The 27,131-nt window shown below is 38.3% G+C and overlaps 1 protein-coding gene across 6 annotated transcripts in view; it reads right to left on the bottom strand.

Moving 5' to 3' along the window:
• Positions 1-1,855: 1,855 nt before the first annotated feature.
• The window catches only part of TUBGCP3 (tubulin gamma complex associated protein 3), a 50,568-nt gene continuing 25,292 nt past the window's right edge, over positions 1,856-27,131 (bottom strand). For 5 of the 6 annotated variants that reach the window (XM_040662595.2, XM_416949.8, XM_046906798.1 and 2 more), the window contains 16 exons: positions 25,739-25,857; positions 22,642-22,767; positions 19,364-19,432; positions 18,141-18,273; positions 16,196-16,362; positions 15,565-15,675; positions 15,042-15,150; positions 12,671-12,860; positions 11,319-11,454; positions 10,440-10,508; positions 9,120-9,255; positions 6,564-6,652; positions 6,296-6,427; positions 5,783-5,923; positions 4,992-5,108; positions 1,856-3,002 (listed from right to left, as the gene is read on the bottom strand). In XM_040662595.2, the coding sequence (XP_040518529.2) occupies positions 2,844-3,002; positions 4,992-5,108; positions 5,783-5,923; positions 6,296-6,427; positions 6,564-6,652; positions 9,120-9,255; positions 10,440-10,508; positions 11,319-11,454; positions 12,671-12,860; positions 15,042-15,150; positions 15,565-15,675; positions 16,196-16,362; positions 18,141-18,273; positions 19,364-19,432; positions 22,642-22,767; positions 25,739-25,857 (2,003 nt within the window). In that variant the 3' untranslated portion in view covers positions 1,856-2,843. The remainder of the gene's footprint in view (positions 3,003-4,991; positions 5,109-5,782; positions 5,924-6,295; positions 6,428-6,563; positions 6,653-9,119; positions 9,256-10,439; positions 10,509-11,318; positions 11,455-12,670; positions 12,861-15,041; positions 15,151-15,564; positions 15,676-16,195; positions 16,363-18,140; positions 18,274-19,363; positions 19,433-22,641; positions 22,768-25,738; positions 25,858-27,131) is intronic. The other variant, XM_004938535.5, reaches the window with a different exon arrangement.

Genomic DNA, 27,131 nt, shown 5'->3' with positions numbered 1-27,131 from the left:
GTCCAGAAGCATAGCTGGAGGCAGCAACAGTTCAGCCTTTCACTTGAGTGCATTCTTTGTGGGTGACTGGATCTGATCATCCCCATCTTCTGGCAGGGGAATGAGGGACAGAAACCAAATGCGGAAGATAATCGCTTGGGATTGTCAACACACTGGGAGACATTCAGCAGTGCAGAACTCACAAACACAGAGAACTGTCTCGCTTCTTCCAGGTACCGGTGCTGAGAACTCCAGAGGTCACATCATAAAGGTACGGAAAGGCACCAATGCAGCTGTGCTGCTGGCCACCCTCGGGTCCATGCTTGGTTGCTGAGAACACACCACCAACAAATAATTTTAATTCCATAGTGTCTCATTCACTAGAACTGCAGTCTCACCTAAATGAGAAGAAATCATCTGGAAAAAAAGTGTGATCCATGCAGGATAGCAGAGAGAAAGAAACAGTTTCTGAATCCTGTTCCACAATCAATCCTGTTAATATAATTCTTTCCAAGCCCAGAGGATGACTGGAAGTAGATACTGTTCAAGGGAATTGATCAAAACTTGATGAGAATCTGGCCATAACAGTAGAGGGCCAAAAGATGATCAGAAGGTTCACATACCTTGTTGTCCCTGTAACTGTTTTGCTGTTCCGTTTTATGTAGGTTGCTCTGAAAGTAATGCCTCCTACAACAGATGCAAAGAGCACAGTAACACTACTTGAGATCAAATTCTGAGCTATAAAACAGTATTTTCCAACACAATCACCACCATTAGCTATGCATTTTTCACCAGCAATGAACAAGAGCCTGAATGCCACACTCATAAATCTGCATGGCTGTCTGGAACATGGCTTGTCTTTCACGTCACTATTGCCATTGCTGGAAGGCACTTCCTACTGCTTCTGTGCTCACATCCACTGTTTGGTCTCCATAAACGTTCAGCAAGTGTTGATGAATGTCAATAGCTGCAATGTTTTCCACATGGAGGAATTCAAGTTCAGTCTCTACTGCCATACCAACATCCACCTCTGATGTCGCAGACTAACAGAATAAATTAGGAGGCATTACTTTTGGATCAGCCCTTGTATATGTCTTTCAAGAAAATGGCCAATTGATAGCCATGCATATACAACTTTTTCAGCAGTTTTGGGCGGTCAAAACACAATCCCCAAAACTTCTTAGTTCTTTCAGACATTGCAAGAACACTACACTACCACCACACATACAAAAACAGAGCATGCCTACCTGTAAAGTGGTTTGTGATGTTATGATGCCAAGCTCTGAAACCTTCAGCTTCCCCCTGGCACACAGATTATCACTTGTTTCACTATCCAGATTTTCTCATGGCTGAAATGCTGCCTGCAAATACCCTAGAGAATTGAGCTGCATTGGCAGGTTCCTTAAGGGGCACAAGGTTAAAAGGCTTACATGTTTTATTTAATAAAAGCAACAACCCCAAAGCCTGAGTTATAACATTTTTGGGAGCACTGCAGCAGAATCCTGGAAGGCAAACCTGCTAGTCCAGGCCTGCAAGTTTTATGCATCATGCCCACAACAGTTCCTGCCCCTCATGATCACATCAGCTTTGCCTGAATGGCCTGGCCACTGCTTCTGCTTCCCAGGGGTTCAGACAGAATAAGAGCAAAAGGCAAAAAAGGCCAGGGACTTGTTTCATTGGAGGGAAGCTGTTAATTAATGAAGGAGGGAAGCTGTTAATTAATGAATTACATACAAATACAAGTAGAGATAATACTAGTACCAGAAGGCTGCAGTGGGCAGAGATCTGTAGGCCAATACATTCCCAGCTGTAAGCTTCTCCTTTCTTACTCTGTCAAAGAATCATAACTTTCCAATTACAAAAAGCAAAGCCAATGTTTGAAAGATAGTTGTTTTTATTTTTCTAAGCTTGTACCTGTGGAACATAATAAATGACCTGATATAGTGACAACTTTGCAAAAGAAGAATCCCTCCTCTCCCCACATCTGGACAGCAATATATAAATATTTACAATGAAAAAATAGGCAAGGGAAGAGAATGAAATCAACATTATCCAATTTAGATTGCTTCTACACATCAGATTTTGAACATCAATTATTTCATTCACTTTAATCTTAATTGAGACTTCCACTTTTACAGTACTGAGTAACTTCAGTTCTTAGATCTTATGTGCAATAGATTTACTCCTGGCTCTGCTTCTATAGTTTTCTCCTGTACAGTAACTATAGAATTTGCCAGTTATTTTATTTCAAATTGTAAACTTTGAAAACGAAGAAAAAATTAAATAGAAGTTTATGTCTCCAGATACAAAGTTTCTTACACAGTCAAACACATCACAAAACTGAAAATCAGCATAATGAAATGCTGGATAGCTTCATAATGAGGACATGAGGTCTGTGTCCTGATCCGTTGGCTTTAACAAAAGCTCTTTTCAAATAGAACAAGTACATATAGAAAAAATAACCTTTTTATTTTCTTGTTAAAAAAGGAAACGGTGCTTTCTGAAACAAAGGATGTGAGTTTTTTGACACAAATATAAGTTACAGTGGAGAGAGCTTACAAAGCTTCAAATAAAAATGGCATTTGTTTGAAAGGATGACTTAAGGATGATTCTAAGAGGTTTAAGAAGCCCATTTAATCTGATAATTCTATAAACATTAGTGTGTAAAAAAAAAAAATCCACAAACCTACTTTTTTGCTTCCTGTTATATAGTGTCACACAATCACATGACTGAAAACGTTGTCTGCAGAAATGGTGGACACCTACTACGCACAATTTGGTTTTATTATGTCAACACTGATTGCCTTGTCCAACAAGAGGTTCAATATCCTTCGGATACCGAGGTGCAGTCCTTAGCAGCTGTTTCACATATGTGAGCTTCGTCTGCCTCTAGTGCCCAAAGACACACGAAGCCTTGGTTCTCTTGCTTTATAATGCTCATTGAAGTCCAGTCTAAAGCTAAGAAATCGAAGGCTTTCATCAGAACTGGTTGTCAGCAAGACCAAGAACTGCTGGACGATTCCCTGAATGAGGAAAAAAAGAAACAAACAAGAGACAGCTAAGAAGACAACAGTAGCGTGCTTCACATAGGTATTCTACGTGGCATCTAAGCCTGGCAACAAGGCAGAGGGAATTCAGGAAAGGACAAGCACAAGAATTTATACTCAAATGTTAGCAAATTAGTTATGTGGGACTTACTCTTTCAACAAAAAGCCCACAGCTTGGTTTTACCTTCAAATTTCTGCCACAGACACTTCAAAATTTTCAGTGCATATAGCCCACTCTTTCAAACAGCTGACCATCCCCTTGCTCAGCTACAACTCTCCATCTGTCCTAAGGCTTCAGAGGCTGCAGAGGTGAATTCCAGTGTGCCTGCCCTCCCAGGGCAGCCCCACCACACTTAGGTCAATTCAGGACAAGGCGATCTTAATGTTTGTTTTTATGCTGTATGTACAATACAGACCAGAACAGCTATAAACCACCGCTTTCAAACATACATATTTAATATTTGATATGCCAACAGCATCAAGTAGCATCCCAGAACAGCAAAAGATCTGCAAAACAGGGCAGCCGGGGCTGCAGACTCAGTGGCTAGACTGTGTATTGGAAGCAGTTTTGACCTGGGACTTGCACTTAGGATGATGGAGGCACATTTCTAGCCAAGGGGCTGCAGGAGCCCCACAGCGTACAGGAAAGCATACAGCTTTGGGAGGATGGGAAAACTCACATCAAGAGCTCATTCCCGGTCTGCACTAAATACTAATGTGGACATGCCTACAAGCAGGCAAGCCTCATTTACTTTCTAAATACTTCCAAAGATGACCAAGGATGGCCAGAGAGGTCCTTGCATGAGAAATCCATGGTAGGGCTGACAGGAATACAGCCCAAGTTGACAAAGGCTATGCTGCCAACTTGTGGCAGTCCTGCAGAGCACACAAACTATAATCTATTCACAGCTTACACCCCTTAAGTTATTTGACTCCATTTTTCTCTGGAAGGGAGAAGTACAATATTTGGATGCAGGAGGCAAAATCCTCCCAGATTTGAAGTCCTATCAAAGCCCAGGATCTCTACAGCCTTCAAAAAAAAAAGACACTAATATTTTCTAAACTGAGCATAGTGTTCTGCTTTCCTTAAAATCTGTACATGAAATCAACACTTCGCAGCACTTCATCCAGGGCAGCAATAGCCTGGCAAAGCTATAGGCAATACAGAAATAGATTTAGTGGAAAGAGTCAGATAGAAAGGCTGGGAAATGCTGTGCACATGTTTGTGCAGGTTTTAAGTCATGACTACAACTGCTGCAAAGAACCTGGTTTACTCTTACAAGAGAAAAATGAGACTTTGGGTAACAATCAAGAACACTTTAACCTCATTTATTTACGTAGGGAAACAATGCATCCTTACATGTTTACTACATGGAAATGCGTGTTTACAGATGTTAAGTAATAGAGAAAAAGGATACAGAAAGTATTAACGAGCAGGAAGAAAGCAAACCCTGCAGCTTTAATTCAAACTTGGCATCAATATCATTAAAAAAAAATCCTATCTTCAGGTATGCCAAAGGCAGTAAATAAGAAAAGTTAAAGGCAGACTATACTACATCAAGAATTTCTTATTCATGAAAGGCAAGAGTGGAGTCTGGGGTAGGAATCTGGGTTTCAGTTGACCTGGGCTCTGACTCTGAAAGGCTGTTGTGGCACATAGTGCTGTGCTCCCTTTTTCATTGCTTTCTGAGCATTCTCCCGGAAACGCATCAGCTCATTTACCTGGGAAATGGGAGCTCCAGTAGGAGATATAACATAATAAGACTAAGCGAGAATAATTCACATCACATCTGTGCTGTCTATTAAGGAATGGTGAACGCAGGCATCTAAGTACAACAAAGAAATAAAGACCTAGATCCACAAACAGAAGTTACACCTACCCTGTATGTGAAATTGATTTCTACATATTGTAATTAATCATCCACATTAAATATATATATATATATATATCTCTCTAAAGGGTACCTGGTAAAAGTGAGTGAGTATTCGCAGCTGTGAGCACATTTTGGGTATTGAGTCTTGAAATTCTTTTATCCTTTTCTTCTCTTCTTCTTCTTCTGATGCAGTTACACCCCATTTGCCCTGCACAGAGACAAAATGAGTAAGAATTCAATTGTCACGTGATAGAAGCTGCTAGCTGTGTCCACCTTCTGCCGGGCTGAACTACCATGTTCACACAATCAAACACTGCCAAAGAAAGCCAAACATAGACCTTCTAATGCTGAAATTATCAGTCCACTCCATGGTTGTACAGCACATGAAAACATTCAAGATGTGTTATTACATGATTTTTTACAATGGCAAGTTAGAGAAGTTGTTCTCACATTCTTCACAGAAAGACTTTTACTACCAAGGAAATCTGAGATTAGCAAAGCAGTTGAGTCTTGCACAAGCACTGCACATCCCACATGCCAGTATGCAGGCAGGCACAGAGCTATGGCATTCTTTGCAAGAAAATTCAGAATATTCAAGGCTCTACCATTTCCTTCACCTAAAACATCCCTAAATGTCTTGTCCTCTCAAGCCCAGTGCAAACTCTATCCACTTAGAGTTTTTGAGTAAGACACAAAGGAAAACTGTCATTTGGAGGTTTTGTTTAAACTCACTACCTACTGCTGATGATATCATTTCACATGCATCTCAAAACATTTTTCATTTCTTTTGTAGCTGTAGCTGAAATAAAAAGCCCTCCATATCAGATATAAATTAGATATTATTCAACTAGTTTTCATATTTTAGTAATGTTCTGTCTGTACCTCAAGCTCACGTTGCTTCTTCCTCTCTTCAAATTGCAATCTTAGTTGCAACTCTTCCAGAGCAGCTCTGTACATTGCATCCTGGGCATTCTGGAGCTCAATGATCTGATCAAAAACAGCTCTTAGTTGGTTGAGAAGTACCTGTGAGACAGTTAAGTAACAAAAACAATGAAAGAGTATGCCAGCAAAAGCATTTAATTTACTACCACTCTTGAAAACCTAAGTAAATTAAATCTTTCCATGTTCAGCCGAAGAAACTGCTTTGCAAAGTTCCAAGTCAGTTGTTGCATGACAACTCTGCTTCTCAGCACTATAAGCAACTGGCCCACCTTGCAACAAGTTTTATAATCAGCATGTATCAGTGTGTGCAAGGAGCAGCCTCCTCCAACAAGGTCTTATTTGAGAGGGAGAAAACTGACTTTTCTCCTTAGTCCTGGAATGTAAGAGAGGAAGGTTCCAAATTCATAAGACAAGCTCACAAAGCTACAATTTAATACAAAGAAGACGACTTACCCTGGAATCGCTATCCAGCAAGCACCGAGCTATGATTGTGTCCAGAAAAACTTCATGAGCTGCAATGATGTGATCCAAGTCCTGTGCTTGTTGGACCTTGTTCCAGAGTTCATCCCATGAGCATTCAAGCACCTGGAGTACAATGATTCAGGATTGGGCTGTTTTGATTTGCTAGATGACAAGCTCTTTGAAACTTAAGACACACAACACATACAGAATATTAAAAGTACTTCATTTTTAAACAACATATTGGATGGATAGAGTATACCTCAAATGTAATGTAATACTGCATTTGATGAATGAAATGGACCATTTCTGATGCCAGAACGTGACACTGATGCAGCACCCCAGAAAGCTCTGTAAAAAAAATTCAAAGAGATGGCATGTTAAAGATCACAAGGACAAGCACAGCCATCAAACCAGCTTGGTAATCTTTTTTCTACCAAAATGAATACCTCATAAGGCAGCCACTAGTCTTGGATGGCAGTAGCAATACTGGAAAAAACAGCTGAACAAAGAGCATTGCACAATTATCTCCTCGAAAATGTTAGCCAAAGACACCAACTGCGTGCTCAGAGCACTGGAAATTTGCAGAGTATCACAAGTGAAAGAGACCTTTTTAGCCCTAAGAGAAAAAATACAGCACGTTCCATGCTTTCTTTTGGCTGAAAAAATCTATGGCCACAGATCTGCAGCTCTTCTGGGGCCTCTTGTACCTCTTGCCATTAGTTTTCATACTACAGGTGGCATATTTTGTACTACCACACTGAGAAGAGAAGAGAGGGTGGCTGCAACAGGAGTAGGGAATTTGTGGCTCTGGTGGTCCAGGCCCGTTCACCTGTACGACAGAGCATTTGTCTAAGACAGAAAAGGGTATCATCAAGATAATCACCAACTGCAAAAACCCTCTGGAATGGAGGATTCTTCCTTTTGGAATCAAGCAGATATCCAAAAAGAGGAAGTCACTTCTAAAACACTGCCAAAGCTATGAGACTCCTACACAAAAGAAATTCTGCATTTTCCTATCTACAGTGTTACAGACCCATCTAATGATCTCAGTGACAGTACAACACAGTATCCTGTTCATTTTCTATGCCTTTGTAGGAAGACTCTTTCATACATATTATATTGCATCTTCTTTAAACAGGGTCAATTAAAAAAAAAAAGTCCAGGACTGGTTAAACAACAGGAACTGCTCAGCATACCTATATGAGTTGGATACATCTATATTTTTTACCCAGTTTCCTGATAAGAAAAGAGCAAGACTGGCACTACAGTTTAATAGTGGTCCTTTAAAGCCTTAAAAATCCTGGCTGTTAGGATATTTTGGGAATGCTGAACAAAGCTATCCTAGAAAGTCAGTGCTACCACATGGTGGTTGAAAAACAAAGACGTTCCCACAGGCACTTCTCCTATCAATTACTGTCTTCCAGTTGCTGCTCTGTGTCTAGAAAGGTAAGGTACTGTTCTGGAGGAAGAGCAAGACAATGAAGCAAGTTCTGCTGCTTCTTTGCAAATCAGAGCTGGGGCAGTCTCTCCATGCATTGCACATATTGGAAGAAAAATCTACCCACAGCTTCCAACTTAGACATGTCAGAGAATGAGAAAGACTCCTATCCCTTCAGGCAGAAGGCAGGTATTTGTAAAACACACACTCCTCTGTCAGAAGCATATACTCAAATGCAACACTGACCTCCTTCTGCTACCAATAGTTATAATGTCTTGGCTAGCATTTTAAATGCAAAGCATTACCTAAAAAGTAGCCAGACCTAAAGATGACGATCAGCTATGATTTAATCTACAGAAGAATGCTCCATAACGAAGCATAGGAAAGCCCTCCCAAGTATGTCTTCTGAGAGTAAAAAATACACTAGCCGTAGGAGGTGGTTTCAGCCTGAAGACCTTCAAGTGATGAGATTAAAACTGCATCCTATTCTCAAAGGGAACATAAGGAGAGAACACAGTACACCACTGGCTTCAAGTCAAACAAGGACTTCTTTGGTACAAAGAGACAACAGTTAAGTAAATCTAAGATTTTTTCACAGAAAGGAAACTTAGTCATCCTGTATAGTCCAGAGATCAGCTTTGCAAGCTGGAGCATCTTTACAAGAGCTCCTGAGGCCAAGGTGCCTGCTTCCACCCACCAAACAGTTCCCAATTATAAAAGTATTTCTGTAAACACTACTATGCCACAAAGAACTGTAAACCCCAATAGCTATTTTTTTTTTTACAGAGAAAATGTAGTTAGTTCATAAGTCAATCTTGAGCCAGTACATATACTCAAATAATTCTATATTCTCTACAGGAAAACACGATCAAAAATTTCCCAAGCATGAAGAGCCACTACACTTAAGAGCTCTCCTGTTTCTGTTCAAACACCTGCTTCTCTAATCTTAGTCTCTTCTATTCTTAGCTAAACAAAAGAAAAAGAAACAAATAATGGTAAAACAAATAATAGTAAATTTGGAAGGGTGCACGTGGAAGACTTAGTACTCCCAGCACAAGACAAAGGGAAGTAGAGGGTACAGATGGAAAGTCATCAAGGAAGATGAACAAAAGGAGATGAAAAAGTAAGTCTCTTTCCAGAGACATGGGATGTTTCATTGCTACAAAAACTCATCATCAAGGATTAGGTTAAACAAGCAGGAAACTTCCATACACAATAGAACTATTTCATCTTCACTATCTCTCATTAAACAGTCAATCAAAACCAGAAACAAAATATAAACTTCATCTGTCACAACTGATTTTTTTTGCCATTTAAAAATCAGTTACAGTAATCTAAACCCAGTTTATGAGTATGTCATCCATTCAGACCTCTCACCTGGCATACTTTTCAAAAGCTTTGCATTGCACATGTGTCCTTTCCATATATCAGTAAGAATGTATTCCATTCGCTTCGCTCTCCAAAGGAAATTAAATACTCTTAAATAGTGGCTCATGCACTCACGTGTAAACACCTAGAAAACAAACAGAATAACAGTATAAATGTAATAGATCTCACGTGTTCTGAAGGACCAATAACATCTTCACATTTTATCTATTCTGACCCATGCAGTTTATTGTTAAATATCAGCAGAACGAAAAAAGCTCTTGGGAAAATGCTCCCCCAAGAACTGAGCTGAGCTATCCAGCATTCAAGTAAGCACCAAGCACTGCTGATGGCAGAGCTGCAGCACTCTGTGGTCGAGCACTCTGGAGTATGGTCCACAGTACACTTCAACTGTGTCTTCTTACAGCATTGTCACTTTTAATTTTTCTCTAGTTTAACAGAAGAAAAGATTCCTGCATTATCAGTATTTCCACACTGCACTCTTAAGAGGACCGAAGAAAAATGGAGTAAAAATGCATTAAAGTTCATTTGTTTTGCATAAAAGTGTCTTCTATTTAAGTACACTAAAATAAACATAAGTAATTCTCCGAACAGCTCTCACGCTTTTGCCAGTTCCAATTCATTGTACAAATGTATTTGTTGTTCTACCAGGCAACTGAAAAATCTTGAACCTATAATCGCTTCTTGAGAGGTTTTCCTCACTTCCAATCTCATGCACATAGAAGTGTAAGAAAGGGTGAACGTGACAAAGCTTAAACAGTTTGCTCTTCAAATTATATACGTATGTAACAATTCCTTCTGCTGGTCAGACTCACGTTTTGGTGTTACAACATTTTTACAGAGACTAAATGCATTCTGATCAGTACTGCTATTGATTCTATCAACAGAATTATTTCCTCAGTAGTTCCTCTATCAAATTTAATTTAGTTAGTACAAATAAGTTCTCCTCAAATACATTCTCCAGTTCCTTGCAAATTATCTCAAAGTAGCTGCTACAGTCTTGTAATAATGGTCTAAGAGGAGCAGCACTCCATTTATTAAGTACCTGCCAAAATCTCTGTTAGAACAAATGTAACTACTGATTTTTAGTAATTAATGTTTTGAATGTAGTTTTTCAGCACTCACTGCTGATTTACAAGAACTGAGGTTTTGGCTCAGCTGTTTATACAGTGGCTACATCCTTGATGCCGGAAAAAAAGGAGTCTCTCTGATCATACACTCCAGAGTAAAAAGGTTATTTCAATAACAAAATGTTTAGCAATCCAGCTCAGCATCTGAGACATGTTCACAACCAGCAGTATATGACATTACCGTTGCTATTGGTCCGTCAACATGATAGTCCAAACTGAAGACATCCCATCCAGTGTCCCCAGGAGATACCTGTATTGAAAAGATGTGTAAAATTCAGTGGCTAATCAGAGTATGCTAGTGCAGAAGAGCTGCTTCTTCTTCTCTTATGATGAAATATGAAAAGCTTATATGAAAAAAGCAACCAACCACAACAGTACGTGATACAGGAGTTTGTTGTCAAGAGCAGTAGATTAAGCCAAAATTAATCTATGTTTTACACAATGGCGGGATTCACCTCACCCAGTTGCTGATGTTCATGCTGCCAATGTTTTTCCACTGAAACTAGTACAATAAATGAAGGGGAAACTTCTCAGGCAGGACTTTGCCTAAAGAACAGGCTTACTTCAGTTGCCTGAGTTCAGACACTTCCCACCTCTGGGGCTGGAATTTCCTTATCTCAACTCAAGTTTCTTAGCAGAGGTCTCCTTCATGAAATGCACTTGCATTTATCCACTCTTTGTGACTGCTGGTGAGAAGAAAAGACCACCCCAAGATTCTTTTAAGAGCAGTATCAGCAAGAGCTGCTTGCAGAACCCCGAAACAGGGCCATCTGCATCAATTACTGGTAGATCCCAAATACTTGACCTTGTTTTGTCGGTGAAATGGCTGTGCAACCACAATTCAAAATACAAACAGACAACAGGCAGGAGATGGGAAGAGAAGGCGTAAGTGGGGTTTGCACTTTCAAAGCAGACTTCAATGGAAAAAGGAGAGGACAAAATAATATTTACTATATGTATGTATCAAAATTTTGTTTCACATAGATATCTGCGTACACAAACACTATATGCATTTTTATTCACTTATGTTTCAGGTCGGAGTCACCATGATGCAACAAACCTCCAGAAGTCGAACATCCAATCGTTTGAGAATCTCAGGGTTATCAAACTGTGCATTAGTCGCCCTCACTGCTGTTTCAAGAATTCCTGTTAGGTTATGCTGGTACAACGTTGTTGCTGGTCGTGCAAGCTCAGGTCTGAAAGTCAAGAAACAAAAAAATTCATGGCAGACTTCTTAGATAATCTGCAGCAGCAACTGGCTCTAACTGCAGCGTGCAGTGAAATAGTTTCCTGAAAATTCTACACCTCTTATGTTACTCTTCCAGTCTTAACCACAAAGAAAATCAATGAGCAAAATATTTATAACTGTTTAAATGTGTGCAGCTATACATCTGAACATCAGCATGAGGAGTAAGATTATCCTGATTCAAAGCCAGTCATTTCAAGTTACTAGCACTGCTATAATAACAATTCTGAAATCTCAGTTGCATTTGTTTGTATCTAAAATGAGGCAGATTAACTTATCAACACGTCAGACCACTAATGCTGTTTCACAGTTTTGAGACACTCACTGATAGGCATCTCATGGGCTTAGAACTGCTGACAGAAGCACACAAACCCACTCCCTCTGTGCAACCTTCCAAGCACAGCAACATGCGAGCTTCGCAATCCTCTCCCCCGTGATCAGTGCTGGAAAGCCCATCTCTACTCTGCCTCAAATGTAATACTGACTCCCATGCACCAATCCTGTTCTGCTTCACACTATTTTTGACTTAAAAGCAAGATTATGTACAAAGAATTTGATGGAAGTTTTATTAGAAAGCCTGTCTTTCAGAACAAATGAAAGCTTTGTTAAGGACATTTCTGGTAGACTAAGTTTCATCAGTAGCACCAGCATATAAAAAAGCAGCCAGCTTGCAAATACACTTTATGAACTTAAACTTCTAGTTACTCTTGAGTGCTTAAAACAGAGATTGGCAAGGCATCAATTAAATAAAATAGAAAGGAATTAAGGATGTTTTGCACCAAATAGATCCAAAATATAGAAGACTAACACTCAGCAATACTAACTAGAGGTGTCAAGAGCTCCAGAAACTGAACTTCGCTGCTTAAACTTGCTGACAGGAGCAAGCAAAGTATAAACATCCGTGGCCCTCTCACAGGCTTGATGTAAAGGTACACTCGTGTAGTTTTTCAAGATACTATGAAATAATATTGAATGTACTTCCTACCAGAAAGAACAACATTTCAGCCCTCAGGGTCAAAGAAACTCAAGGCAAAATAGGATTTCAAAGTTGTTCAGGTAAACCTTTGAGTAATAATTAAAGCATCATCTTCTGACATCAAAATAGTACTGATAGTGCACACCTGGGAGCATCAGAAATTCACCATAATTACCCTTCTTATTCTTACTTGAGCAAATCCATTAAATGTCTGATAAAGTCTCCTTGACCAAGTAGTAAGTAACGCCTCATGGCCTGCATGTGTTCCAGTAAATTGTACTTCTTATTGAGAACATCCAGCAAGTATTTGCTGGTCTCAAAATAAGCTGCATCAATTTTCTCTTGAAATGCATTTTCCAGATCCGTGAACAAATCAGCAGCTAAAAAACAAGACATTAGAATTAAATTCGTATTTTCACAAAAAATGAGGCAAACAAGCTTTGAAATTGAAATGTACAAGCAGAGGAATTGCTGTTTATTTTGATCCACTATACTATGCATTAGGTATAGCCAAAGTGAAAGCAAGTCTAAAGCAGCCCATGCTTCAACAATATTACTTTTAACATGTACCCAGCCTGTACTTTCTGAGTTCATATTACATCATCACTACTACACAGAAAGTGAATTTTCCTTTAGTTTGCTGGAAGTTTACAGATAGCAGTTTACAGATTGAAATAATTTGAAGGAGATCAAAAAGTACAGCCCAGGAAAATCTTTGCTGGGGACGGATCTAAATTCGAAGTCACTTCTAAGGGTAGAAGAAAAAATATTCAAAGAATCAGTCAAAACATTCAACAGAAAAGAATTTCCACAGATACGTCAGAACGAGAGATGAGGGAATGTCCCTGCATTATCTAGGGGACAGTCAGCAATATTTTACTTTCTTCTCCACATTTAATTTACGGCAATTTGGGACCAGAAACTAGGACATAGCTGTATAGTAGGCAGTGTATTTCACTCTTTTCTATGGCTATAAGCTTGTTAATGAAGGGACTGCAATAAAGCTCCAATTAGATAGCAAAAATAACGTAGCTTCTTTCAGCAAAACTCCAAATACTGGACAATGTACTATCAGGCCTTCCTCAGCATTAAATGATACACTCCCATTTTCATCAGTTTTTCATTCTACAGCAGTTGCTCTAAAAGGTAGAAACCGGAGGTCCATGTATCAAAACAGCACAATGCCTGTTCAAGAATTGGTTCCAATCTGCACTGCAGATATGAAAAGTTAGAACCAAGTTTCACATGCTGTTCTGCTGAGATTCAGCCTCAACTACTAAATTGCTTTTAAGCTTAGTAAACAAAAAATGATTCTAACAAAGAATTCACCCTTTAATGAGGCAAACTTCACAAAGTCCTATCACCTTTTGCAAGGGTAGACAGTGATAAACAAGGGGGAAATGGCTTTAAGCTCAAGGAGGGAAGGTTTAGATTGGATGTCAGAGGGAAGTCCTTTACACAGAGAGTGGTAAGGTGCTGAACAGGCTGCCCAGAGAAGCCATGGATGTTCCATCCCTGGAGGTGTTCAAGGCCAGGTTGGATGGGGCCCTGGGCAGCCTGGTCTAATACCAGATCTGGAGGTTGAGGGCCCTGCCTGCTGCAGGGGGTTGGAACATGATGGTCCTTGGGGTCCCTTCCAACCCAAGCCACTCTATGATTCTATGTCTTTAAGTCCGGTTCAATGGCACACTGAGGTTTCCAAACTCTCATTCAGTAACCTATGTAGCTCTCCAAAGGACACCAAGTACAAACATGTAAAGAATTCACAGATACTCGCAAAAGACATTGCTACGCTCAGAATCAAAACCCTATCTCTAACCTTATTGTAAAGAATAAGCTACCACAGAATAACCATAAATGCCATACGGGCTCTCATGCATTAAAACTGAAATCTCTTCTAAATAGTAAGAAATAGTAATAAATACTCTGAGGAAGTTCTGAAATTAACCTTAATTTGGTTTAATGGTCAATAGCTGGCAAACCAATTTTAAAGTCTTCAAAAGCAATTTTACTAGCATCCCACATATTCAACTTTCATTTAACATTCTATAGTGGTAGAATGCATTTACAGACAAACTTCTGTCCTGCCTCTTTTACTGCTCATTCCCTTACTTACAACTAATGGATTTTTAATTACCGTTTTTTAATCACAGAATTAATTAATTAATTAATATTATTATGGAATCATGTGATGTGTATTTGATGAGAAGTCTCAAACTCTAAATTCTCATAGCAATGCTCAAGAATATGCCTGCCCTCATCCTACTCCTCCAACTCAGATGAAAGCAGATTGATCATGCCTGGATTCAGTCAGAAGCTCAAGTATATTAACAACCATCCAGCAAACCAATCAAATTGAGAAAATTACACACACACACATCTCCATACATGTTCTGTAAAATGCAATTAACCAGTAAAAAAACAGCCCTGCATCTTAAAGGCAGATGGGACTTTTGAACTCCTTTCCATCTCATCACCTAAAATGGGAGTTTATAGTCAAAACAACATACTGCACAGAGCTCAGTTCCAAGGGAAGAAGTTGACCAACTCTGATACCCTACCACCTTTCGAAGATTCTGCAGATTTAGCCACAGCAATCATCTTTGTGGATGGAGTTTGGTCATGACAAACTTGATGCAAGAAGTTTATGGATTTTCCTATTAGGAGGACCTACAAACAAGAGATTATTATATTTTTAATTCAATAGTCACTTGCATATGAGGTAAAAGTTAACAAAAAGTCCACCCACAACCACTGCAACAATAGTGTATTCTGTCATCTTTCTTCACTCTTAGCTTCGCAGTCTCCACCACAGCAACCCAGAACTCCAGTGACAAACACTCAAAATCTTCTTAAACAAAGACTAGTAGTTAGAAAATGGAAAAAAAAACCCAAACAACAACAGGAACAAAAAAAAAACCAACCCTGAAACAGTCCTTAGTCCTCCTTAGTACATAATTCTATTAATTTAGTTATTTTTAAGATGAATACCTATTGTTAATTTTGGTCTCCATTTTCTTAATAACAATCTAAATAGCAGCACAGACCAACAAATCATCACAAGATTCATTTTTAAATGCATACCTTTTTTGATTGCTCCATTGTAATAAAAGAAGGGATCATTGATTTCCTCAAAGTGTACTTGTCATGCCACAACCGGTCAGTTTTAACTGTAGGATCTGAAGCTACAAAAAACTGTAGATTGAAATATATATTAAAAACAAGAGGAATATTAAAAACAATCCTGAGTCATAGAATAACTACAGGATTTCTAGAGGAACTGTGCAACCGTCAGCTGTTCTATCCCATTTGACAAAGCAAAGGTAATTACAAGGCTAGAGATAACAAGAGGTACTCAAAGTAGAATATTCATTCTAAACAGTTACAAAGAACCCTGTATACATTACTACTGCTAAGCAGGAAGATATGGAGATGATACTTCAATCAGAAGAATCTATCATTAGTCCATTATTTTGCCTCTATGAATAGATCCAGCATATGATTTATTGAAGACAACACACTGTATCACTGCAACCTCAGGACATCACACTAATACTGTATTCATTAAGCAGAGTCACATTTCACATTGTAACTACATACATTACTTACTTACATGTTTACATCACAATTTATTTCTTCAGTTCTCCTCTAAGCTTCCTACAGGCTTCCATAAAGCAAATGAACAAAGATAATATATTTCTTATATATTAATTACCTCGTGGTATGTATCCTCCAGCTCTCCATCGTAAATCCATCGATAAAGAAAATTCAGTACAGGATGGGATACCAGACCAAGAATGTGCTGAACCAGAGACCTCATGTAGGGATCTCCTGTTTTAGTATAGGCATGAACGGCTGAAGCTAGCTCACCTCCTTTTCTTCCTGTAAGTTCACAGGGGAAAGGAACAAAAATGTATGAAGGAAATAAAATACTCCACAATTAAATTCAGCAGCCATCAATTTTAACTAGTCTCATGTCACTGAGAGCTTACTGAATGCACTTCTAAAATGTATAGAAAGTAAATTTTTTAGTGTTGACTGGGAATGCTTAGGTTTTAAGGCATGAATTATTAATCTCACTGAAGTATTAAGCCTATTTTTGACGTGGCATTCTGTCTGGTATATAGCAGCTTGCAGTTAACGTAAAATTTACAGAATCAGATCACCCACAAAGGTTGACTTGATGCTTCCTTTCTTCTTAACCACACCAGTTGGAAGAGTGTCGGAGAAGCTATACTATTTTTTTTCTTTCTGTCTTGTACTAGTCTCTCTCAGATGCTCTGTGTGCATATATAAACACAAACATATCTTTTCTGCTTCACAGTTACAGTCTCCTCCATAGTTCTCTTTACAGGTATCATCTCCTGTCATCTTCCAATTGAAAAGTAAGAAGGTGCCAAAAAAATCAAGTAAAATATATCTAGCACTTGTTTTGCTGCTATGCTGCACAGTTTAAAATGTCCTTGTGGTACAGGCCTAGGTTGGTTAGTGACCAAGTTTTGGTCAACTCCAACACCACTCCCCAGGCTCTTCCTTGTGGATCACTACCACATACTTCTTTCAGATTTGGAAAGTTTGGCTGTTTCACATTGAAGAGTGAGAACAGGACCCTGCAGATATAGAGAGAATGGCCTCACAGCAAGAAAAGGGAAAGTAGCTTCACAGAGTAGAAATAAGGGGCAAATAGAGACAGTTTATGTAGAGAGTGTTAGAAAACAAGGGATTCCAAGCACTTTCACAGACACTAGGTCTGGAATAACAAGGAGGATGAAGGCCATAAAGATAAGGACTGGAGAGCAGCTCGAAAACATTCAGCAGGGAGGTGATTAGATGTCTACAGGGCAAGTTGAAACCAGTTCGGGGGATGCCCCCCCCCTTCAGGGTCAGAAGTTTGCAGCGAGGAAGACTATGAGCCTCCGAGGAAGACTATGAGCCTTCATCGTCATGACCTACTATGCATGCGCAAGAGGGGGGAGGGACTGCATGCTAATGGGCTCTTGGGAACTGTAATGAATACGTATCCAAATTCCTGTCAACTATTGATTATGTATTAGTTCGACCTATATCTGTAGCATGATTTCTCCTGACGGTGTACAAGTCAGGTGGAGTGATCCCCCTTGCACCAGGGTGTACACGCGTCACCAATAAACACATGCCTTCTCTATACCTTTACTGGCTATAGGGTCTGATTTCCGCATGTCAACATCAATCTGCAGACAAGTTGCAAATTGCTCCCGTATGTCAGCTTGCATAGAAAAATACTCATACCCAGTGAAAAGGCTGAGCTAGTCATGTTGTAGCATTAGTAGGGTTTACCACAGTATAATATTCTCTGAAAAATAACTAAAATTGAATAACTGAAAACAGTGTGAAAGGTATGTCCCTAAAATTTGAAGGATATTTTAAGCATGTCGTAGTTTAATAAAAATGTTTCAAACAAACAAACAAAAAACCCACCAAGACGTTTAAGTGCATCTACACAGCACTCTAATTCATCAGTTTTCTGCTTGAAGTAAGAAAAAGAGATACTCCAGAAGATGAGCTACTCAAAATTTACAAAAAAATATAATAGCAATATTAGTGACACCCACAGCTAGCAGGCACAACCACTCAGAAGTTAAATAACTTTCCCAAAAACATTAAATGAACATTAAACACACCTTGACAGTGATCAACAAGTGCTGCAAGGGTCTTTAACCTTATTTTAGGATCATATGTCCAGACGAGAAGACGACGAAGTGTTAAGCTGCTCTCAAGTCCCAAATTTACACCCTGATCATCTTCCAACTGGAGCTGATCAAATAAGAAATAAACAGACATATCAAGGAAAAAAACTGGCAAGTACTGAAGCATGAAACGGTGTTTAATACTTTTTGTTCTGTAATTAACGTTTTACTAATAAAAGCTCAGAGAACAAAGTGGGGAAAGCAGAAAGAACTTCATATTGTTGGCATTTGTCTTCCCAAGCATACTGAGCCCTGCTTTCCAGGAAGGGACCGGACATCTGCCTGCCGATGGAAAGTAGTGAATGAATTATTCCTTTTGCTTTGCTTGTGCACAAAGCTTTTGCTTTCGCTACCAAACCATTATTAATTCAATTATGTTTTCGCCGTGCTTCTATTTTCTCCCCTCCTTCCAAGAAATGAGACTCAGTGAGAAGCAGGATAAGAGCTTGGCTACTCACTGTGGTCAACCCAAGTGAGTGGCACTAGAACCTTCCTTTTTCCATCATATGCACCACCTGCCACCAGAGTCATCACTTATTTGAAAGCAGGAAGGGTAAAGAGGTCTGAAAGCTTTGTTTCAAAGAAATCAAATATTTTCACGGTGAAAAATGTTTGGAAGTTATAATAAAGCTACAGCAAGCCAAAAAAATCAAACATATTACGGACAGAGCAGGAAATAATTACTAAAAGACTAACAGGATGATAGCCAGGAAAAAATACAAGAAGTGATAATGACAAGCATTCAAAAGTTATTAAAGTTAAAGAACTGTCCTTGTTTCTAGCTTCTAAGCTACAAGTTGCATGAAATACAGAGAACATTTTTCTCTTTTCTCAAAGCTGTGTCATGCCATTTGGGATTTGAATGAGAAAAACATCACGCAAGATGAAACTGACAAAAGTGAAGCAAAAAGGGACGGAGGCTTAGGAACACCCGTTACATTTCTTGCTCATGAAAAACATCAAGTTTCTGAGAGGAAACTATTTATGAATATATGCATCCAAAGAGTAAGTAATGCACATCTTACAGAGTATTGCATCTGCTGTCAATAGCATCTGTTGTACATCCTTCCTGCTCTAAAAGGATACCTACACGTACCTTTAGGAATTGCTCTGCTTTACACTGTCTGAATAAGCTAACTAAGAACCATCTAGTTTACCTGAGAATGCAAAACAGACAGAAGTCGGTAGTATTCTTTCAGTTCCTGATGTAAGGCTGCACAAAAACTCTGTAAGAGAAAGAAAAGGAAAAACTGTCAGGAAACATCCTTCTGGTTTAATGCAGGACAGCCCTTTTATCCTATCATCACACTGCGAAGGTAGTTAAAAGTTTCCTTAAAGGAACTGAGCTAAAAGTTTCACCACATAAGCTGAGTCTTAGAAAACTGGCCTACACGTGAGTGCCTCCACTAGAGACGTGCAGTTCTCTTCCAAGAACAAAGTCAGATGACAATGCGCGTATATTATCATCGCAATGACAACATTAATAATTACCTCAGGGAGTGCAAAACAAAACTTAACCCAGAAGATTTTTTTTAAATTATGTAAGAGGCATTACGTAATGAAGAGTAGAATTTCAATTTCAAAAAGGCCTCTAATAAAGGAACACAGAAGTTAGACAGCTACCACTGTGTGTATTGTATAGACTATGGCATAAACAAGAAAACACAATAGTCATAAAAGAATACTCCCATTAAGTGCTGCTGTACTGAGTAATGTGTCCTTTTACCCACTGGCAGCTATAGATGATTTTTCACTTCACATAAAGGAGATGAATAATACTGAGAATACACAAAAACTTGAAGAAAGTGTAAAAGTTCACAGGCCAGAACTAAAGAAGAGACTGCTCTCTGTGAAACAATTCTAAGCATAGCTACTTTGGGTTACTGAAGTATAAATATAATTATTTTAAGACAGTTTTTGAAGGAATACTCATTTAGTAATGGATAATGCCCTACAGTCTGGGAGTCCCACGTAGTTTGTTTGTTATTTTTGTCCTTAACCTAACGTGTAGACTGAAAACATTAGTGCAACATTTTCTAAAAGTGAAGTAACAATACAGCCAGCCCCATTTTGGACCAAATTGAAAAATTTGGACTTTAAACACTCTTAAAAAAAAAAGATGCTCTTGATATATTAAGAATTAAGAACTACCCAGGCTCCTCTCTTCAACCCATTTTAAGTAATGTGAAAAAAAAGAAAAAAGAAGAAAACCACCTCACATAAACCCAAGAGCTTCAAGTAAAATATTTATTCATTAAAATATGTACAGTGTATAAATCATTACTACAAGAACAAGGAAAAAAATAATCTTCTTTCCTGACAAAATGCCTACCTGCTAAGACACTAAGGATCCTAGGGAAAAAATACAACAAGAAAACAAACATGAATCTTGCTACTATATGCTTTACTGAAGAAAAAGCCTTCCTCTCTTCAGGAAGCCTCTACTTTATCTGTTAAAAAGCAATACAAAATTCATTTTATTCCAAGGTTACTGAAGGGCAAAATGAAACCCCCTTATGTGTAATTGCACTTTTCATTTCTTCTCACTTGCTTCTTCAGTACATTTTTGAAACCTATTTAAGCAGCATTTGTCAAGACAGAGGGCAGAGTAGAGCTTCCAATGAAACATACGAAGGCACTGCAAGCGTACACAAAAAGTGAAAACAGTATGACTGACTTTAAAGTGAAAATTTACATTCGGTGCCAATTCCAGCATTGAAAATCACAGATGTTTGTTTCCCAAAATGTCATGGAGAACTGGACACTATCCTAGAATTCTGATTTAGTCTACAGCAAGACAGCTCAGGAAAGAGAGAGAGTGCTTCCTAAAGAGAAAACATTTTAAATGTCCGCTACTAAATGGATATTTTTTTCAAATGGGCAAAATGTCAAATGCAAGGCAAGTTTGATTTCATTGCCAATGATTTCTGAGGACTAAGTAAAACTTACATACTAAGCAGCAAACACTGAAGTGCAGTATATAGATATACCCCTATTTTAACAACTGTTATTCCTGATATTTTGCCTGGTAAAAACAGTCATCTCATTCTACATACATCTTATCTTACAAGTTGTTTAAACGTGTAAACAAGCATTCCTTTAAAATAGCAGGCAAATGAAGCTTTGGAATGCACAAAACATTCCTGTGCATAAATTCTTAAAGCACAGTGTGCAGCACCTGAAATTGTCAGCTGTATTAGCAATGAAGAGCAACAGAATATACTTTTTGCCCAGATACGGACAGTAGGAGCAGAAATGTTTTTATTTGTATACTTATGCACTAAAAATGAGGCAAGTATTTGCCTGAAGCAAATTTAACAACGTTAGAGCTATGTAGATTCACCTAGTTATCTGCACAGCCCTCTTCTGATTATCTGAAACCTACACATGGTTGCCAAGATATTGAACACTTATATTCATTGAAGAATTAAAGTTCTCCCCTTGCTGTAAGCTTGCAGATTAAAGGCAGAGACAGGGAAAATAAGCATAAGTATGGAGCTACTAGGTAAATAATTAAAAGCTTCACCCATATAAAAGGTGGAGAGTCTGAAGAAAACGTATATACAGTAACACTATTTTATAAAACATGGAAATCAGCACTGGATCAGTAGAAAATATTTATTTGTAGCTAAAAGGATTACTTAGAATAAGAGACAGAAGGGAACAGAATAAAACATTAGAATAGTAGGAAGCACTACAGTATCTCTACTGACCTCTTAAGAAAAATTAGATTGAAGGGAGAAGCACTTCAATTTCTTTGCAGATTAGGTAGGATGTAATGGCTAGAGGCAAGGACAACATTTCTGTCGACTCAGAAGGGATAATATCCAGTTTTACAGAGGAAGCAAGTGAGAGGAAACGAGAATGCCTTAGCAGTAAATGTGGTTTTGGGTATTACAGCAGCTGTGAAGTTACTGTAGACTACAAATCATGATGATGAAACCTATAAAAACAAAAATTGACATTCTCTTGATGTTGTATTCAAAAGAAAGGGCAGACGATAATGGGATATTTGCATTTTTATGTAGAGTTAATTAGTATTAACACATGACCATCAACATTAGCTGGCAAGACAAGAGCATCTCCTCATAGGTCACCTTAACAACTGAAGGAGTGATTAGTTCAGAAACACCATCATCTCATTTAAGCAATGTTTTTGTTTGTAAACATGCATAAGCACTTCAATAAAAAAGTGAGATGAAATAAAAAAAAAAGGATTCTATGCAAGAAACCTTCCTGCACCATTCCCTTGCCTTCAGTCATTGACCCACACTAACAGTGGCAGTCCATAAAATGAGTAAATTGAAGGATGAATGATCCAAGCCATGAATTCCCCAAAGTTTACCCATCATTCTAGTTTTGCATTTTACTCAGTGGTTTCTAAGGAAATAAGACCAAAATACTGTAGCAAGATCAATTTTTTCAGTGGACCTACCTGACCCACAAGTCCAAATGCACGATCCAAACTCCTTTGGTCTGTGTATTTTCTTATTTTATTATGTAGCCATCCCAACTCTGCAAGTCTGCTTGTGGTGTCTCTGAGAGATTTGGACAAGCTCACCTATAAAATTAACAGAAACAATACCTTGTAAGTTAAGGTCAAAGCATGCTAACCCATTTCTTCCCTAAAGTCTTTCTCATAAAACAAGCCAATTCAGGAATGCATAGTTTTAACTTTTACTGCAGGGACAGTACCTGACAGCTATGTAATCAGCATTAAGGATACAAACGTAACCTATGGAAAGGCAAAAGCAACAAGTAAATTACTGGCAACTTTGGGATCTTCCTTTTTGGGAATCTTAATCTCGTAGCATTCACATTGTTTTTACATTCAGCAATTATGACAGTAACAAAAAGGTGATGTAGTATCACACTTCATCTTATCCTGAAAATCAAAACTGAAAATACTGGGTCTCGAAAAAAGCTGCCAATGACTGAAACAAGTGAAGAAACCTAGAGAAAATAATTAGTTACTACTACATGTGAAACAAATCTTTAATAGAATATAAATAATCCAATGTCAGGTATGGAAAACCAAAACTTACAGAATGAGAACTCCAAGTTTAAGTTACATCCACCAAAGTAACAGCTTTTACATGATATCTAATCATGTGCATCTGAGCTCTTTTACATTGTTTCTACTTTTCTTCTACCTAGTGTCTCACTTCATGTTCCAAACTTGCTTTAGTTCTCTGTAGTCTATTTAACTGCTACTATTATTTCCTGAAATAATACAGTTCCTCCTTCAATCACCATCACTAAGGAATTCTACAGTTAGAGTAGCTGGCAAATATTAAACACAATTACACATCCACTGAAATCAAATGAGGAACATGCAAAATTGGCTTTGTGTTATTATATTTGTATCTGTTAGATCTAATCAGAAGCTTTCAGCTTATACAGTGCTGAATGTCATCAACAGATCTAATATTAAGGTTGACATTAGAAAACATTCAAGTAAGAATCAACAGCTTGGCACGTATGTTACTGTCTGGAAAATGACTGCACATTACAAACATTCTCAAATAGAAGATTGCTTCCATTCTCTGTTTAGACAAAATTGTGCAGGTATGGGAAAACTATGTTTTGATTTTTTTCTTTTTTCTTAACAAGCAGTCAACACAACTAGAGTAGGTACAACATTGCTGGTCCTCATTCATCGCTAAGTTTCAGCTGCAGCTCTACTCTGTCTATTCAGTCTTCAGTGTAGCTCAGTACAAGCACTACAAAGGAGGGAAGACAACTGACTGCACAATTAAAACAAAGACAAAGACATAAAGCTCTAAGAAAGCAGCATTACTGACCACAAAGGAGTTGAATAGTCAAAATCTCTAAAAATTCTTTAACAGAATTAGGGGTTTGAAGTAACATAGTTTTTCACCTCAAACTAGCCTACATGATGTGGAATTTATGCAGAAAAGTGGTAAAATCCATAGTACTAATTTTTGATCACTCATTGCATTTTCTCTATGTTCCTTTAAAAAAAACCTGCTGCCCTATCTTTCCTTTGCCATATATAATCTAAACTAGATATGGAATATAATTATCGCAGTGCAAGTGTTGAGGAATTAGAAATTTTGCAGCATCTGCAACTTTAAAACATGACATCCTTAATCAATTTATTAACAAGATTTAAATGAATATAAGGTTTCCATTCCCATAAGCAGCCTTAAATGTCATTATAAACCTATTGGAGGAATAATTATAGGCTTATAATTATAGATATATATATATTCTATATAATAACATATATAACATAACATAATAACAATTCTTGTTATTATTACAGAGGGAAAAAAAAGACAGTTAGTTCAGATATCATCAACATTAACATAAGTCTACTGTGCTCTTGGACATGAAATGGCCCAAGCATAGTTCCCAGCACTTTTACAGTCATATTGTATATGCTTCTAATGCAAGCGAGATTTGGAGACATCGTCTTTCCATTTGAACAAGACCATGAAAAGCAATTAGTGAGCTGAAATTGAATTGTGATGCAGTACCCTCTAAATACTGAATAAGATGTTAAAGCAACTAGAGCCAACTGCATGACCTCATCTGAACCCCCATAACTTGTAGCCAAGTCCATAAGGACAAATGGCTGCCTAGCATTGATTCTGTATCACAGACTGTTAGTCTTAGACCAACAAAAATGTGGTCAAAAGCCTGCATCTACTTTACATTAATTTTTTTATACTGTGAGAAGGGCAAATGATGACAAAAGTCCTCAAATTAAGCCATAACTTAATAGTCTTTGTACTGGCTTAATATTTTGAGTCCAACTTGGTAGTTAGAAATTGTTGGCCTGACACTACCTCTGAACAGCTTAGAAAATGCAGGTTTCTTTGGGGAACACAGTTCAGCCATTATTTTTGAATTTCTACTGGTACATTTATGTTGCTTTTTAATACAGAAACACACAAGAACTTTCAGCCTTCACTATTGACAGCTGTTCCCTAATTTCACTCGTTCACTCAACAGCCAGGAGAAAGCAGTCAAAAATATTTCTGAAGTCCTGATTTTACAATGACTTTTTTCACATTTCAACTCTGATATTACACTTATCCAGGATAATAATGACACTATTTGTGTGTCTATTTCTGAGCACACGTAAAAATTTAGAGCAAGCAATATGCTAACAGTAACAGCCATGTTCTTTCAAACATGCCATAATATAAAAAAACAGAATTCCATGTCTTTGTCTCTGGATGTAGAAGAGAAAGAAGGCAAAAATCCACATGGACTTCAACCACCTGAGTTTCCTCCTCCTCACCCCCCCCCCCCCCCCCCCCAAAAAAAAACAAAAAAAATCCAAAAAAAACCAAAATGGTAATTTTACTCCATACTGCCCCTGCATTTGTTTGATGGTGACTTTCCTTCCATCCATCTGAATGCATACCACAAGAACTTGGTTTGACTGAAAACAGAAGGTTGCTCAATAATACTTGAAACTACTCTGTTAAAACTAAATGGCTATTCTTCCCTTAAGAATCTGTCTTCTCACATACAAAGTACAAGTCCCCATACAGTACCTTCCCCTCAACTTTATAGCAATTTTCAGAATTGCACATTTTGATGTTTTTGCCATCTATTCCCTGGAAGACGTACAAAACATCTCTTACAAGGTTTGCTTCAGTTATCTCAACAGAGCCTAGAAAGGAAAAAAAAGAAAAAAGTGTTTAGATTTTCAGGAAAATTAAATTAAATTTGATCACAACTTTAAAAATTTATGTAGATGCTCAGCCAAAAAAAAAAAGCTTGTGAAGAATTTTTTAAAGACATTTAATCCAACGAAGTGAAAGGAAAGCCAAGAACTCCCCAGCACCTGGATCAGGTCAGATAATATATTTTAATGAATACTTCAGCAAGTTTTAAACTTGTTATCTTTTTCAACATTGCAAGTTCTGAGGTAAGCTTCATAATAAGTTCACCCTTCTTAGAACAGTTGAAGTTCTTAACTGGGTCTTACAAGGTTAATCTGTAGCTTGGAGAAGCTCGCACCTCAAGTATTGTGTTCAGTTTTGGGCACCTCACTACAAGAAAGACATTGAGGCCCTGGAACATGTCCAGAGAAGGGTAACAAAGCTGGTGAGGGGTCTGGAGCACAGGCCTTATGAGGAGCAGCTGAAGGAGCTGGGATTGTTCAGTCTGGAGGAGAGGAGGCTCAGAGGAGACCTCACTGCACTCTACAACTTCCTGAAAGGAGGCTGTGATGAGGAGGGGTTTGGCCTCTTCTCCCAGGCAACAAACAGAACCTGAGGAAATGGCCACAAGTTGTGCCAGAGGAGGTTTAGTTTAGACATAAGGAAAAACTTTTTCTCTCAGAGAGCGGTCAGGCGCTGGAATGGCTGCCCAGGGAGGTGGTGGAGTTGCCGTCCCTGGCAGTGCTCAGGAGGCATCTGGATGAGGAGCTATGAGATATGGTTTAGTAGCTTGTGGTAGCTGTGGTAATGGGAGTATGGTTGGACTAGATGATCTTGTAGGTCCTTCCCAACCTTGTGATTCTATGATTCTATGAATATTAGGGTTAATTCACAATAGAGAGTTGCTTATTTAAAAGCGTCTTGTAGTGTTGAATGTCGCTGTTCAGTGTAAAAAGGTGAATAAAAATCAGTCTGCCAGCTGCGTAACAGTTACAGAGTTGACCAGCAGAAAACAGTATTGTTTCTGAATCTTTGATTTAGTAAAGCTTTTGGTATTCCAGCATTCCTTCTGCCTTCTGGCTCATATGTACAGTTGGAGGTTAGATTACATTTGAGATGTAAAGGAAAGAACAGATTGAAAAAGATGTAATGCAGGCCACTGAAACTATTCCCACCTCTTCTGGGCAATAAAGCATCATCTCTTTTCTTGACTTCACTTAAGACATCAAGAATGAAGCAATTTCAACTATCCAGACAATCCAGAAACTGAGATGTTAGAACA

Source organism: Gallus gallus, chromosome 1 (genome assembly GCF_016699485.2).
Source record: "Gallus gallus isolate bGalGal1 chromosome 1, bGalGal1.mat.broiler.GRCg7b, whole genome shotgun sequence".
Classification (NCBI taxonomy): Eukaryota; Metazoa; Chordata; class Aves; order Galliformes; family Phasianidae; genus Gallus; species Gallus gallus.
Note: the sequence above shows the minus strand (reverse complement) of the source record. Positions and strands in the feature narration are given on the sequence as shown.